General features: G+C 32.1%; 1 protein-coding gene across 1 annotated transcript; it reads right to left on the bottom strand.

Annotated features, from left to right (window-relative positions):
• Window positions 1-1,639: 1,639 nt before the first annotated feature.
• LOC132757404 (tRNA wybutosine-synthesizing protein 3 homolog) lies at window positions 1,640-9,127 on the bottom strand. Its single transcript, XM_060748676.1, has 8 exons — window positions 8,989-9,127; window positions 7,633-7,814; window positions 6,837-6,914; window positions 5,759-5,857; window positions 4,842-4,913; window positions 4,133-4,201; window positions 3,592-3,656; window positions 1,640-2,198 (listed from the first exon to the last, which is right to left on the bottom strand). The coding sequence occupies exons 2-8, from the start codon at window positions 7,804-7,806 to the stop codon at window positions 1,976-1,978; spliced, it is 780 nt and encodes a 259-aa protein (XP_060604659.1). The 5' UTR covers window positions 7,807-7,814; window positions 8,989-9,127; the 3' UTR covers window positions 1,640-1,975.
• Window positions 9,128-15,065: the final 5,938 nt, after the last annotated feature.

Genomic DNA, 15,065 nt, shown 5'->3' with positions numbered 1-15,065 from the left:
TACTGATTACAATTTTATAATGATCACTGCACTTTAAAGCACACACGTACATAATGATCGCACCTTATAAACGAGCACACCTCAGGCATGGAGTATTTGGGGATTGGGGGCTCCCTTCTTCTTCTACGATGCACTGACCTGTTGAATATGTTTCTATCCACAAAGGGTTGTGGTGGGGTGACATTGGCACCAAAACGATCACCTGAGATCAGAATGGTTCAACTTTCTCTATAGTTTTGTGAAACATGGCATTTTCTTGTCATGACTAACCTTCACACCCACACTTAGGACTGGCACAGGGCCTTTTTGACACAAGAACAATAATTTGAACAATCATGGTATAGCTCTACTAGACAATGTCAAATGCAAAATACATCAGCATTAGCCTAAAGGCTTTTAAAGAAGATTTTGGAAAGTCTCATTGTATATAATGTTCTTCGCCGCTGTGCTATTTTGACCCTAGTGCCATAATTTCAGCATCATTGGGAGATGTTCACATTATGATGTTTCCGGTCAAATATCTAAGCTCTAGCACTTAAGCTTTCACAAAAAATCATGTTTGAAGCTTTCATTATATACATGTACATATAAGGAGCAGGAGCAGTTTTGATCTCAGGATCATACTTTTAACATAGTAGATATCTTTTAGATGATAAGAGGATATTTAATGCCAAATATCTAAGCTATTGCAGATTTAAGAAAAGTACATCAATAATATTTCATGCCAAATATCTAAGCTCTAGCCTTTGATACTTCAATGAAGATTTTTTTAATGTTATTACTAAATACAAGTGATAAATTCACAGAGTTAAACTATCAATAAACTTTTTCTTCATCAAATTACATTAAAATCTTACACATTTACTTGTAATTTCAGGTAAGTGAATGGATATTTAATAGTTAAGAAAAATAAATGGTATCCATAGCAACCAGTGTTTGGTGACTTGAAGCAAGTTATTATTTAATAAAGTATTCTGAATATGTTTAACATGCTATTGCGCATTCAAATTTAAAGCAGCACGGCTCAGGTTGAGCCAAAATATTTCAAGGAAATAGATATTGAGAAAAATGCAATAAACTTGTGAAAAGGTAAAAACCTTCAAGATCCAAGTTATATTTTACATGTTATGTGTGGTTTAACACTGATTTTGCAATATTCTATGACCATATTTCTACTGCGTTACTAACGCAGTAAGGGCTGTTTTTGCATATGTTGACAACATTTTGGTAATTTTTCTTGGATTGTAAGTGCCGATTACAATATGTAAATTACAATATTTGTTCACCTCAAATTATTTTACTTTTAAATACATTTCCAAAATTTTTATAAAAATTAACAAGAATCTGGCGGCGTGCTGCTTTAAAGCAAATTTGGCATGAACACAAACGTTTAGCCTGACAATTAGGCATTATGTCTGTAGAATTTGGAGATGCTGTGTTGGATGGTTATTTTGCATCAATCTTTTAAAGTCATGGCCTCTAAAAAAGCACATGACATCAACAAACAAAATTGAGCTGCTTGCAAATTTTGTGCCAGACTCAAACATTAATTTTAAGGGTTAAACACTAAAATAAGTTGAAGAATTTGGATACATAAATATACATGTACAATTGTACACACAAAAAACAGCTTTATAAACATTTTTAAAAATTCTATTCTCAGAATATTTGCACAAAGAGGAATATTGACAGTTTTTACTTGCAGATATGAACAGCTTTTTTAACCGTTACTATCAACTCCACCATTACCTACACAAAATTCCCCTCCTACAGCCTTAGCGAATATATTACTGCCAAAATGAATTCCATACTGTGCAATATTATTCAATGCACTCAAAACCAAGATCTTTTCCCTTATTATCATATTATCACAAGAACGCTGTAACACAACATAGTTCAATGGATTCTCTGGCCAAATATGGAGGTCAAGGTCACATTCTTGTGTCAAGGTCACATTCAGGAGTCAAGGTCACATTCAAGTGTCAAGTTCACATAAAAATAAAGCACACTGTGACAAGTCTTCCAAAGAATCATTTCTTTCTAAAACCACATCTTTTTGGCTTGCAGGAACAGTTTTATCATCAGACGTATTAAGTTTTTGTGCCAACTTTTTGCAATGATCCTGTTTTCCTTTACTCTTCTGTTTGTGTATATCTGAGGCAGACTGCTCAATTGATGACTTCAATGTTTTGAAAAACCTGCAAAATGAATCAAGATAAAATTATGCAAATGACCGGAGTAGGCTTTTTTTTTTAAATCAGTTTTAATATTATCTGCTTATCTAATGTTTAACTTATCTTTTTTTACCTACGAGATAATGAAAACTTTAAGTGAGATATAACTCATATAATGTTTTGAAACTGATTGAATTCATTTGGTTCCCGTTCTCTACATTGATAGAAATGGAAAAGCGCATTAGAGCATTACCATTACATCACAGATATCATCATGGAAATCAAATTTGGTAAAGTCTTAAGACTTTAATGTCAAAACTAAAGAATGCAACCTAAGATGAAAAAAAAAATGGTTATTTTATTATTCATATTTTTCATGCATGCTTAGCCCACAGTGAGACCTAGTGTATATACACTAAAGACAAACAAATATCCTTCATTCTATTCTTCATTTAGTCCAGGATAAAGGGGAAATTAAAAGTTATATAATGTTTAACAATTTTCAAGTTTAAGGGTCCTATATATATTTGCCTTCATTATCATTTTCCAGGACAAATAGCCTGGACAATGTAGAATTCTTTACTTTCAAAAAGGGCCATAACTCTATTAAAATCAATGTTAGAGTTATGAACCTTGTATATTGAACTCCTTTTATTCTCTAAAATAAGTATGTGTAGTTTCAATCCATTCCCTTTAGTAGTTATTGAGATACCAGCTCACACAATCGAAAAATTGGCATAAATACAAATGTGTGTAAATAAGCAAATTCAATTTATAGGACTTGTGGCAATCATGTTAGATAATTATAAAGAACAAGCGTCTGAAATATCAACCCATTTCCTGATAATCAGTAAATATAGTTTTGGAGATAGCAACTTGCATGCAAAATCTTAGCCAAACGCTACACTGACATCAATACCGATGCCTTGATGAGTACCGTAACTCTCATTATTCTTTGAAAAGATGAGCTAAAATTGGAAAATTATAATATTTCATTAGCCTTCATACTCTATTCATTGAACTGAATATTTAATAAGAACATCCATTACACTGTTCTATTACACCTTTATAGCAAGAGAAAGGGTGACACACAACAATACTTCATAAGTATAATTGGTCAATTGAAAAAACTACTAACTAATATCGCCTTGACATGTATTCAATCAAGGATATTATATGAGCCGTGCCATGACAAAACCAACATAATGTGTTTGCGACCAGCATAGGGTTTGTAAGAGAACAGCAGTGATCCTGATCAGACTGCGCGGATGCACAGGCTGGTCTGGATCCATGCTGGTTGCAGATGCATTATGTTGGTTGTGTCATGGCGTGGCTCATATCAGTTTTAAGTTTTATCAATTTAATAAGAGACTGTCAAATTATTGGCAGTTTAATAAATGAATGACAACATACATACCTGTTGATTTTCTCAAAATTGTCTTTCATTTTACCGTTGGCAATCCCCACAATGAACTCGAGGTACTGAAAAAAAAACCACAGATAAAACCCATTAAACAGAGTGAAATCAGTGTCCTTGATAACATTTGGAAAAACTTTATGCTTTTGAGTCAAAATATGGAAATTTTCAAGCTTTACAGGCTGAAAAAGGCCTCAGTTACCCCTTTGTGCATTATTTCAGGTATAGGCAACCCAGTAGAATGACCCACATGCTGTAGGCTATCTGGATATCTTCCTGACACAAAGGAACCCAAAGCCTGGTAAGATTTGAACACACAGTGGTGAGGAGCAAGCGGTTTGAAGTCAACAATCTTTATCACTCAGCAACAGTTTTTCTGATGTCACAGAATAATTTTCAAACCTATATGTGTACTAGAAAATTCATAACAAAGTATTCTAAGAATGGAAGTAAAGATAAAAAGTAAAATAAAACATTGCATCCTAAACTTCTGTATATCACACAATGATAATAGTTAAGTTGTGTTAAGAAACCAAATTACCTGGACTGAGACTAACAACTGACCATTGCACGATAACGGCACTTCCATGGAATGTGTGCTTCGTATACCCTAAAATATGAATGTAAAAATAAAAATTTCATTAAAAGTACTATCTTTATTTACACTGATATAATATTCTATGGGCTGTTACAAATCAAAACTACTTCTTCTGTTGAGGATAGCTAAAAATTACTTTTGGATTTCCTGCAAACTTCAGTTAGTTTTCAAAGAGTATTAGTTCAAACTATATTTCATTTGGAATCTAATGAATAACTTCCTTGCTTCAACATTGGTCATGAATATCAAATATTCAAGCATGATTTACTTGAGCCGTGTCATGACAAAACCAACGTAGTGGGTTTGCGACCAGCATGGATCCAGACCAGCCTGCGCATCCGCGCAGTCTGATCAGGATCCATGCTGTTCGCTTACCAACCCTATTACAAGTACAGAAACTGATAGCGAACAGCATGGATCCTGATCAGACTGCGCGGATGCCCAGGCTGGTCTGGATCCATGCTGGTCGCAAACCCACTATGTTGGTTTTGTCGTGACACAACTCACTTAAAGAAAATGAATGCATGAACATATAAATGTTTGTAAATTTGCTATAAAGAGGCAAAATAGTTTTTGTTCTAAATTTTCATTTTTGTACTTCCAATTTGATCATTAGTGCTTGAAGATGAAAAAAAGAAGAAGAAAAACTTACTGTAATAAACTTCCCTTTATTACCAACACTGATACCAGAATTTCTATATCCCGACCCAACAGCTGTACTCAACTGAAAAAAAAAATCCATTACAATTTATTTTCTTACACCTCATAAGAAAAGAACACATAAAAAAACACTTCAAACCTCTGGTTAAAATCTGATTTACTTTATCTTTATTGGGACTAAACATGCAAACAGAGCTGAACAACACTCAATTTGTATTTGCTGGACTACTATGTTTTACAATCAGTGTCATGTAAGGAAGGGCTGATGTCACAGCAATAGAACCTTCAGCACAAGCCTGGATTTCGGAGGGAGGTATGTCAACCTCAACAACTCCCTCTATAATTTTAAATCTACACAAAAATGAGAATGTTTTATAATTGCTTTAATACCTAGTTAGTATGGCAGCACAAGTAAAACTGATCCAGAATTATATTTGTGCAAGGAAAATGGCGAAAACTAGTAAAATTCAGACAGGGTAACAAAATAACTGACTTACTTCCTTTTAAGTTGTTTTTTGTAATCCTTTAAAGGAACTCCACTGAGGTCCGAAAGCCTAAAAACTAAAATTTAAATTTCTAACATAGATCTGATGGGGCAATTAAAACCAAAAGATATAAGATCCTTAAAAATATATTTAAATAAATTGAAATTTGTATTCTTGTGCTATTTTTAGTCAGATTTAAGCAATGCTTTTTTAAGTTCTGGTCATTTTTCACTATTCTGGAAAAACAGAGTGAGCACATGATCTGAAATTTTGCACATAAGTTATTGGTCTAGACCTACATCAAATGGAATATTAATCTTGAAAAAAAAATAATTCAGTCCTGACATGTCAAAAAACCTCAGTGGAGTCCCTTTAAACATTGTTTGTTAGTTAGCAGATTAATGGTTAATGATAAAGCACTCACCATCAATTGAGCATCCTCCAAAGTCCTACATTGTACATGCATAACAAATGGTTCAAACTTGAATACAGCATTTCCTTCAATAGTTTTAAGTTTGTCTTGCTAGAAATAAATAAATACTGATATAACTAATAGTTTTAAGTTTGTCTTGCTAGAAATAAATAAATACTGATATAACTAATAATTTTAAGTTTGTCTTGCTAGAAATAAATAAATACTGATATAACTAGTTCTCATTAGTAATTACAGATTCTATTTAACATGGCATACACCTGTTTAAGAATTATACATGATTTCCAAATTCTGGTATATTCAGCCAGAGTGTAGACTCTCCCTATTCCCAACACAGTGTAGAATCTCCAAATCATGATATTTTTCAGTATATATATTTTTTATCGGAAGCGTTATCCTACAATGATGTTGTATATATTTGAGTCTCATCCATACTAAATAACATAAAACAATTCAGTTACATAATATACAAAATAAAAGTTGTTTGTGTACTGCCATTCTAATTAGAATTACAAGAGACTATAAAAAAATAATCTAATGGAAGGGAGGCAACTTTGCAAGAGATTTCCAATACAACTTACAGAGTTACCTCTCTTCTTACTCCAAATTCAACTTTATATTGCTAAAATAAGAAACTATTGCTAATCTTGTTCTAAAAGACCTAAGGAATTTCTGGTACAATTGCTTTTTCAGCAACAACCAAATGGTATCATCATTCATTCAAGTTGTTATTTAATATTCTTCACTTCCTGTAAATAGTTTAAAGAACAAAACTCAAAAGAATACCTCTTTAACATTTATGAAAAGTAATTGAAAATGCACAAAAGAACTGAGCGACTTATACATATATAAAGTTATTCATTATAACTGTCAGATTATATTTTCATAAAAAAAACTGGTAAATAATAAATTGTAATAATACCAGTCTCTTATAGGCAAACAAATCAAATAAAATTTCAATATTCAAATATTATTTAATTTTCAGTAACCTTAATTTTCATTTTCATCAATCACATTCATATTTGACACTAGATATGAAGTCAACTTGTCAATAAAGATATTAACTCACAAGTTCCTGCCATGTTATGGTATCATGAGATGTTAGAACCCATTTGCATCCCTGTTTCTTGATGCTTCCATCAACATCCTGAAAATTTAGTCCATAAAACAGTTCATTGCACAAAATAACAAGAAAGCTAATACAGGAAAATATCTTACATCTAAGCATGTACTTTTTTACTTTCCATGTCAGTTTTACTAATCTGTTTTCAAAATAGATATATTCAAATTGTACTTGTTGCAACCATGTGATTAGCCTTTGTCCCCTTAACAGAGCCAGAGGGCTGTTTGTAGCTCAATATTTTTGTATCTTGATGCTGATATCTCTGCAAAATTGAACTGGTCCAACTTTGAAAATGGAAAATTCATAACACAAATCCAGCAGATTAAGAATAAAAACATTTCTTACAGCTTGAAGCTAAATGAAAGATACAAGGCAAGATTTAGGAAAATTTGAATCACTGACAAGATTTCTTCATTGCTGTAACCTTAACATTGTTTTTTTAGAAGAAAGATATTTTGACTACAGTTGCCCTTCATCACACAATTTTTCGATTAAGAGGCAGCCACTTTTACCACTAGGTCCCTTAGTGATGTATTTTTATGTCAATAGCAACATTTGTGCCTATTAGCACAAAGAGTTAAGTAAATAAAATTCAGTGACCTTAAACACATGAGCCCTTATCATTTTTTTTAATAAAGTTTTTAAAAAAAAATAATAGTTGTTAATATTAATGTTAAACCTCTAACAACCAGAATCTCAAAACATGTATTCATGCTATATTTTAACTGTTGTTAAAACTTACATTGTCAACCACAATGATTCTTCCAGAGCATGAACTGGTGGTAAAATAGTTTGACTGGTTATTTATAAATGCCACCAGGTCAATGATGGGAGCATCTATTGAGCCTTTCCTACTTAAATCTACTGCTGACAGGCAATTTGTCTTTTGTGCATCAAACAAATCCTTGCTCATCATGTAACCAACTGAAATTATAAGCATATATTATCCCTTTATTCAGCTTTGCTTGTTTTATAGTTTTCTTATCTGCAAGTTTTAAAATCATTAGTTTGTTAGATGCCAAAAAACAAAGCATTTACAGTGTGTATCATTTAATTTCATAAACCATTTTCAAACAAAGGTGTTTTATGCAAGATATTAATGACAAAACTATTTATAGACAGTGTACAATCATGAAATCACTCTTGTAAGACTACAGAGAATCACTCTTGTACAGGTTTATCAAAGTCTACCAAGCAGTCATTGAAAGCTAATTTCTTTTTTTAGCTCTATCAACAACAGACCAGAACCATTTTGAGCAATTTCTGAAAAGGACTATCAAAAGTAAAAGTGACATGTGACATATAATCACTCTAATTCCCATGTTTCAAGCTGGTGTTAGTCATGCTGCTGGTGGTAAGAGACTATTCTAAGAGAAAGAATCACAACTTAGCTGTGTCACCTAATATTGGTGTGAAGGAAATTAGTGGCAATCTCCTGAAATTCTCTAAGTAAAAATTACTCAAATCATTCCCAACAAAATATCAGTATTTCCCATGAGTGCATTTCTTGCATTTTTGACTTCCTTATTTTACTTATGATGCAATGAGTTTCATAGCATGTGTTTTCTGTGATGCTACTTAATTTGTCAGTGTATGGGGTCAATATTTGGTTGAACAATAAGATTTTTTTTGACAATTACAGATGCAAGGCCCATCACGAGCAAACTTTAAATTGACACAAAGAAGTCATTGTCAAAAACTTTAAATCCCATGCACTTGTTGCTTGACTTTTTCAATTAGTGATTAAGTACAATATTGTTAGCCAATCAGAGTGCCCCTTTTAACATGAGTGACCGAATAGATTACCAGATACTGTGGTATGTTCACCAACGCTGAATTCGTTAAAAACAGACTAGAGAAAGTTATAAGAAACAAATTATATACTGTCATTCCGGAAAATAATTATTGGGTGTCAGTCCTTGAGGGGGTTAAAAGAGATTTCTGATCTCGCAACCCTACGCTGGATAAAGTAAAAGTAAAGTAAAACCATTTTCAAGTTGAACAAAAAAAAATCCCATGTGGAAAGTCTAAAAAAAAGTAACACTATAATGTCTCTATTGTAAAAACTTTGTCCTTAATTCCGGATTATGTCACAAACCTGCCTGAACGGAAACTTTGTGAGACGTCTTATTGTTTAATTTTAGGCAGCAAATTAAACAACTTTTGCCAAGTTTTGTTTTTTGTTTAATACGACTACAAATGGAGATTTTGTATAAAGGGGAAGTAACAAATATTAAAAGTTCAGTTTTGCTAAAACCCGTTACCTATATAATACCGTACAAAAACTTCCGTTTTTATTTACTTTTTAATCAAAAGTGAAATGTTATTTTTTACATCAAGCCTTGCAGATAAAGGTAGCCTAATTTAAAACAGATTGCGGGGGCAAGTGATTACTAACATAGATGTATCTCCATTTATCTTCATTTAAACACGGATTTATATTACATCCGTGATTTAAATTAAGTTAAAAAAACGACAGACGGCGCATAAAAAACGCGCCTTCTGTCGTCTGCAGTTTCGTGAGGAAGGATTGTAATGCACCAGTTAATTGCAAAAAACTGCGACAAAAGCGTGACCTTTACATCCGGCATTTCAAACCCTGACAAACGTCAAGGACCAAACTTGATGATGCATTGTTCCGGTATCAAATCGGATAATTTCCCGTTATATTTTCAAATTTCCATCAGAATACATATTCCATGGTTCAAAAAATAAACATGTTAAATGTTAACTTGTAGGCCTATTTTATTTTCAAAGGCAGTAGCTGTTGCAAGTTACATGTTAATTAAGAAGAAGAAGAAGAAGTAGTAGAAGAAGTAAGAAGAAGGAAAGAAGAAGAAGAAAGAAAAAGAAAAGAAGAAAAATGTGATTTGAAGAAAAAAATATGATCCTGTTTTTATTTTGAAATGTTTGAAAATTGCTATCAATTAAATGTTTTCTTCATTAATTTTATCGTAGTATATCAGATTTGTTTCTCAGATATTTTCAGGCCTTAGCTAATCATTAGCTAGGATGTGTAATATAAGTCTTCGTAGTCTGGTTGTAAACGGAAGGTATTCAATTCTTTGTGTATTCAAAGGGCAGGTAATCAATACTAAGCTCTGATGTAATAGAACAAATGGGATAAAACAAGGCATGTGAAATTTAACTTATAGATTCAAAGCCAGCTGATCCTAACCATGTGGACCTGTTACTTTTCTATAATGGAAAACAAATTAAGTACTATGATTTTAATTATCTGTCATAATTCAAACTGTTTATTCTAACATTAAGGTAGCATGTATCTTTTACCGTACGTACATTGTAGTACGTCTCAATAATTTCAGACATTTATTCTACAGTTGGTTAATAAACTACAGAGGCTCAACATGAAACTCAATTTTAACAAAGTAGACCAAAATATTTTCGGATAAAGGACTCTCTAAGCTACTGAATAATGTAGCAAAAACTTCAGTAAATTATTCTTTTAATACAAAACCGTTTCATTTTCTCAAATAAAAGTGTAATTTTATCCGAGATCATTTCAACTGTAACCTTTATTAACAAACGTATTGACATGTGAAATAAGATAGATTGTGATTGTGAATGCGTATATCTGCTAATTTGGCATTGGAATATCGATAATCGCCGTGAATTATAAAATTCCGACTATATTTAATACACACATCTGCGTTAGGCGTTTAATACATCGAAGTTAACAACTGTAGAACGGCGCGGACTAGATCAAACTGTTTGATAAACTTGATGTTAAGTATATAGATCTATTAACAAGATCAATACCAAGTATATAGCCTTTATGTAATGTTAAGTTTATAACTAATAAAGTATTTGCAAAGCATTCAAAAATTCATTAACCCGTATCTTTTTCCCTGTCTTAAACGTAGGAATCTTGTATTATTTATAGGGACTGCACATAAAATACAAATTAACCCATCGATTCTTATTCACAATATTGTTTTGCTGTGTTAGTTTTCTCGGTTAACGAAATTGAACGGGACAAACAACATCGGTACGTTGGATAGAAAGTTTGTGAAAACAATAATTGGATACATTTGTGAGCTTGCTAACAAATTCCATTAAATTAATAAATTTTTCTGCCGTTCGTTTTGTTTGATTTCAAAAGATACGTCAAGTATTAGACTATGTGTATTACACACTTGCTTTAACTTTACAGCGGTTATTGTTAAGCTGAATGAAATGAATGTATAAATCACTCTTGTGTATATCACTACCATTTTTTTTAAAACCCATTATAACATTAAGCCGGGTAGTTGGTGAAAACTATTATGACAGAAGGGTTTAATATTGATTTAGACGCGGACGGATTCAGAAAGAACCATTTAGATTGGAGAAAATTCCGCGACAATTACAATCGCGTGTCGGCAACGAAGGTAGAACGTGGAATTAAACCTCTTCCCTTTTCTTTGCTCTTAAAACTTTTCGGATCTCAAAAAGTGTTTAACACTTTTGTGATAACCAGGAGGAATACAAATGACATAGACACGAATTTGTTTCCGCAGGTTTCGAATGAGAAAGTGCCGGAAATGCATCAAGGGGAGATTGCAATTACTAACACTCTAAATTTTCCAGGACAAGGGATTTTGAATACATCATCGGAAGACAAAAATGAAACCCTTGCCAAAGGAGCAAAACAATTAAAACGTGATGCGTTACCTGTTCGACCGGCATTTCAGAGGAATATCCGTGTCCCTGGCAGATATTTTCCTAAGCCGTCACAATCGGTGGAAGATAATTTAAATTTAAGTATTACACCATTCGATAGTGCTAGAGAAAGACCTCGGACTCAAACACCAAGGTCGGTCCATTCATCTACTTATAGTTTCGGAGGATCTACAAGTCACTCCGGCAAAGGGTTTAGAAATCTTCGAATTGCTAGGGGACCCGTGTGTAAAGCCAACGATTCTTTTTTATCTAATCCTGGACGAACACAAAGCTGGTCTGGAAAATCGTCAGCTGCAACGATAAAGTCTGTACCCATCGATTCGGATGGGTTTTTATCCGTACGAAAAACGGCGACAGCTAATGTCTCTGACCATAAGGCTGATTTATACTCAAACAGTTTTAAAAGTGAAGAAAACGATGTCACGTTCATCGCAAATGGAAATGCCGACGTAAACGGCGATATTCAAAGTGATTTATTTACAGTGCAACGTCCAAAACATAGTGCTCGACAAGTGTCGTTTCCAAAAACTAGTGCCGATTTTAGTGCCGTGCTTCATGGTAGACCAAAAACTTTACACCGACGAGAACTTACTGACTCGCTAGATTTCGTTCGGGAACCGAGAGCTCGTACACATGTGGGATTTGCGGACATGAACTTGTGAAAAAGTTCGTTAAATGCTTATTTAATTTCTATTACCTAAGATGCTTGACTCATAATTGTTCATGTTATGTAAACGAAAATGATAAAATTAAAATAAGGTTTAAACATAAAGTTTAAATATATGATAGCAATCACATAGGTGAGTTCTTTTTATATAAAGATATTTAACCTCATTGTAATAAATACAAAATGAAACATAGGATGTATATGCACAATTTATTTCAGTTCATGATAGGATTTCTGATATATTTTGCTTTGAAAAATGAGTCAAATTCTTTGGTAAAAAATTTCTATTTTAACTAACGATAGTTAGTAAGGGGAAATAAGTAAAAAAAAAATGTTAAGATTTAAGTGTAAATCTCAGTATCCTATATATATTTTTTATGAAAATTATTTGATAATATACATGCATTAAAATGTTCCTCCCGAATATATAATTTTTTAAGCGAATTTGAAAATTATGCCTCTATGTTTTCATGATTTTAAAGCTGCATGTCTCCAGATGAGCCAAACAATTTCAAAAAAATCAACCTTAAGATAATTGAACTAAGATTTTAAGAAAAGTAAAAAAAATATTTATAAAAAATCAAGTAATAATTTTCATGTTACATGAAAGACTAATTTTACTGTATTTATCATCATATTTGTATTGTGTAACTATAACGTAGTAAGCGATTTTTTATACATATTTTGTCTTTTATTCTTGACATTTATTTTTATATTTTACATGGATTGAAAGTGCTGTTTTACTTTCTTTGTTCACTTGAAAATATTTTATTTATTAAAACTTTTTTTTAAAATTTTCGTGAAAATTTGCATGAATCTGGAGGCATGCTGCTTTAAGTACACAATGACCTTAAGTCATGCCATTGTACCTCAAATATATGCATTACATTAAATTATAAAACAAATTCTGTAAATCATTTGTATTTTGTAATAATACTTAGTTTCTCTTTTGTTTCAAAATGTAAATTAACTAAAACATGCAGGTACGGGTCCGAGGAGACGATGGGTCATATATATTCCAGAAGGGGTCGTGAGTAAAATTTTTGCATGATTTTGGCTAAAACGAAGGAAGTAAGAGTTCAGCAAACTACCAAAGCCCCAGAATGTCATAAACCCCAACCCCCTTCTCCGAATCAGCGCATGACATGTATAATGTACCACAACCTTTGTTGCGACAATGCAAAGCATTTATCACTAGTGTACAACTTAACTTTAGTAGGTACATCTGAGCAGTCTGGCCATTAAAATAACTACTGGCTGCCCAACTGATCTACGTATGTTTTATGCTATCCATTTAACAAAAGGTCAAGTGACTATCACCTTGTATAAGATTAGTACAACACATAAGATAATCGGAAAGCAATCTATGCTTTAAGGATTATAACATTTCATTTCAACTTTCATATATATTAAGGAATTAATCTGGATTAAGACATTTGTACTTTCTGTCTACCTATCTAAAAGTCTTGGTATGTCGGTTTTTGTGAAGGTACTATATACATGTAGCATACTGACAAACAACACAAAGAGAGGCATTGTGTCAACAGTAATATTTTGAGAGAATATATGGCATTCTTGAACATGGAGTCGATTAGAAACTCTTCTATTTCAAATGCTAAAAATCTTTTTTCATATTATTCAAACAATATAATGACCAGATTCACGTCTTACTGATAACTTGTAAATACAACATATATAATGTAGCAATGACATTTAATGAGTTCTATCTACCATAAAAAAGAACGTCGAGCACCACATTGATACACACAGTTTTAGTATTTATTGATTCGATAATAAAGTCAGTATCTTGATTTTTCAAATAGTTTGTGAAAATATCTGCAAAAGTGATCAGTCAAAATGATTAACATTTCTTAAACTATATGGGAATATTTTACATAGGCCTACAAATATTCAACATTCGATACTGTTTATTGAAGTGTATATGAATTAATGGCCTAGACCTATATTTACAAATATATTACATTGAAAAATAAATTACAGATACTTGCCAACAACCAAATAAAGAATACATATCGGAACGTTAAAATAATTTTGATATTAGATTCAAGATATTTTCATTATTTTGTCAAAATTTAATCAGGAAGATATTTTTGATAAAATAAATACCAGTTATGATATAAAAGGATGGAGTTTAATAAAATTGAAAATTAAGCCTGGGACAGAAGATAAACTTTCTGTCCCAGATCAAGCAAATAAAAAAAATAATCAACAAATCAATTTCATGCTTGTATCATAGCCGTTTTTAAAAAACGCTTTGTCATTACACCGGTAAAATCACGTGATCGATCAATGTGAATAGGCGCTTCCTTTTTGAATAATGGCTCCTGTAAGGGTCTTTTGTTTGGATTATCGACACATGACAAGGATAATCTAAAGTTTTAAATCATTTTAACTCATAACTTAAACGAAGCTCTCATCCTGTAAAAAGACAAAAAACATTAACTTTACAGCCGCGGGTTTGTGTCCTACTCTAACTTGAATGTTGTATAAAGACTCTTACACTTCTAAAACCATTATCTTAATGCTTTTATTTCAATCCATGTCATTTAATAATTAATTAGTATTTGCTATTTTAGGAGCATAATGATCATTTGGTCTGCCATTTATTTAGCCAAGTCTTGACACAGTTATCTCTTAACTAATGAAGAACGAAAACGTTTATGTAGAGTGTAGCTTCATTAAATTCCTATTATCTGAACTAATTATGGTAAAAATATTTTCTGTGTAAATTATTTGAGAAATTGTCAGAAAGGTAAAATTAAGAACAAATATTTCTATTGGATAATGCTGAACAAATAGGTATA

This window comes from Ruditapes philippinarum, unplaced genomic scaffold (assembly GCF_026571515.1).
Source record: "Ruditapes philippinarum isolate M1 unplaced genomic scaffold, ASM2657151v2 ctg6085_1_1_1_1, whole genome shotgun sequence".
NCBI lineage: Eukaryota > Metazoa > Mollusca > Bivalvia > Venerida > Veneridae > Ruditapes > Ruditapes philippinarum.
The sequence above is the reverse complement of the archived record's forward strand: the minus strand, read 5'-3'. Positions and strand labels throughout refer to the sequence as shown.

Bases quoted from the DNA above. Each gene is read 5' to 3' on its own strand.
- LOC132757404 (XM_060748676.1), bottom strand. From the start codon at position 7,806: ATGATGAGCAAGGATTTGTTTGATGCACAAAAGACAAATTGCCTGTCA. The intron at 6,915-7,632 runs GTAAGTTTTAAC...CTAAATTTTCAG, and splicing joins GAATCATTGTGGTTGACAAT to GATGTTGATGGAAGCATCAA. The intron at 2,199-3,591 runs GTATGTATGTTG...TTCATTTTGCAG, and splicing joins AATTTTGAGAAAATCAACAG to GTTTTTCAAAACATTGAAGT.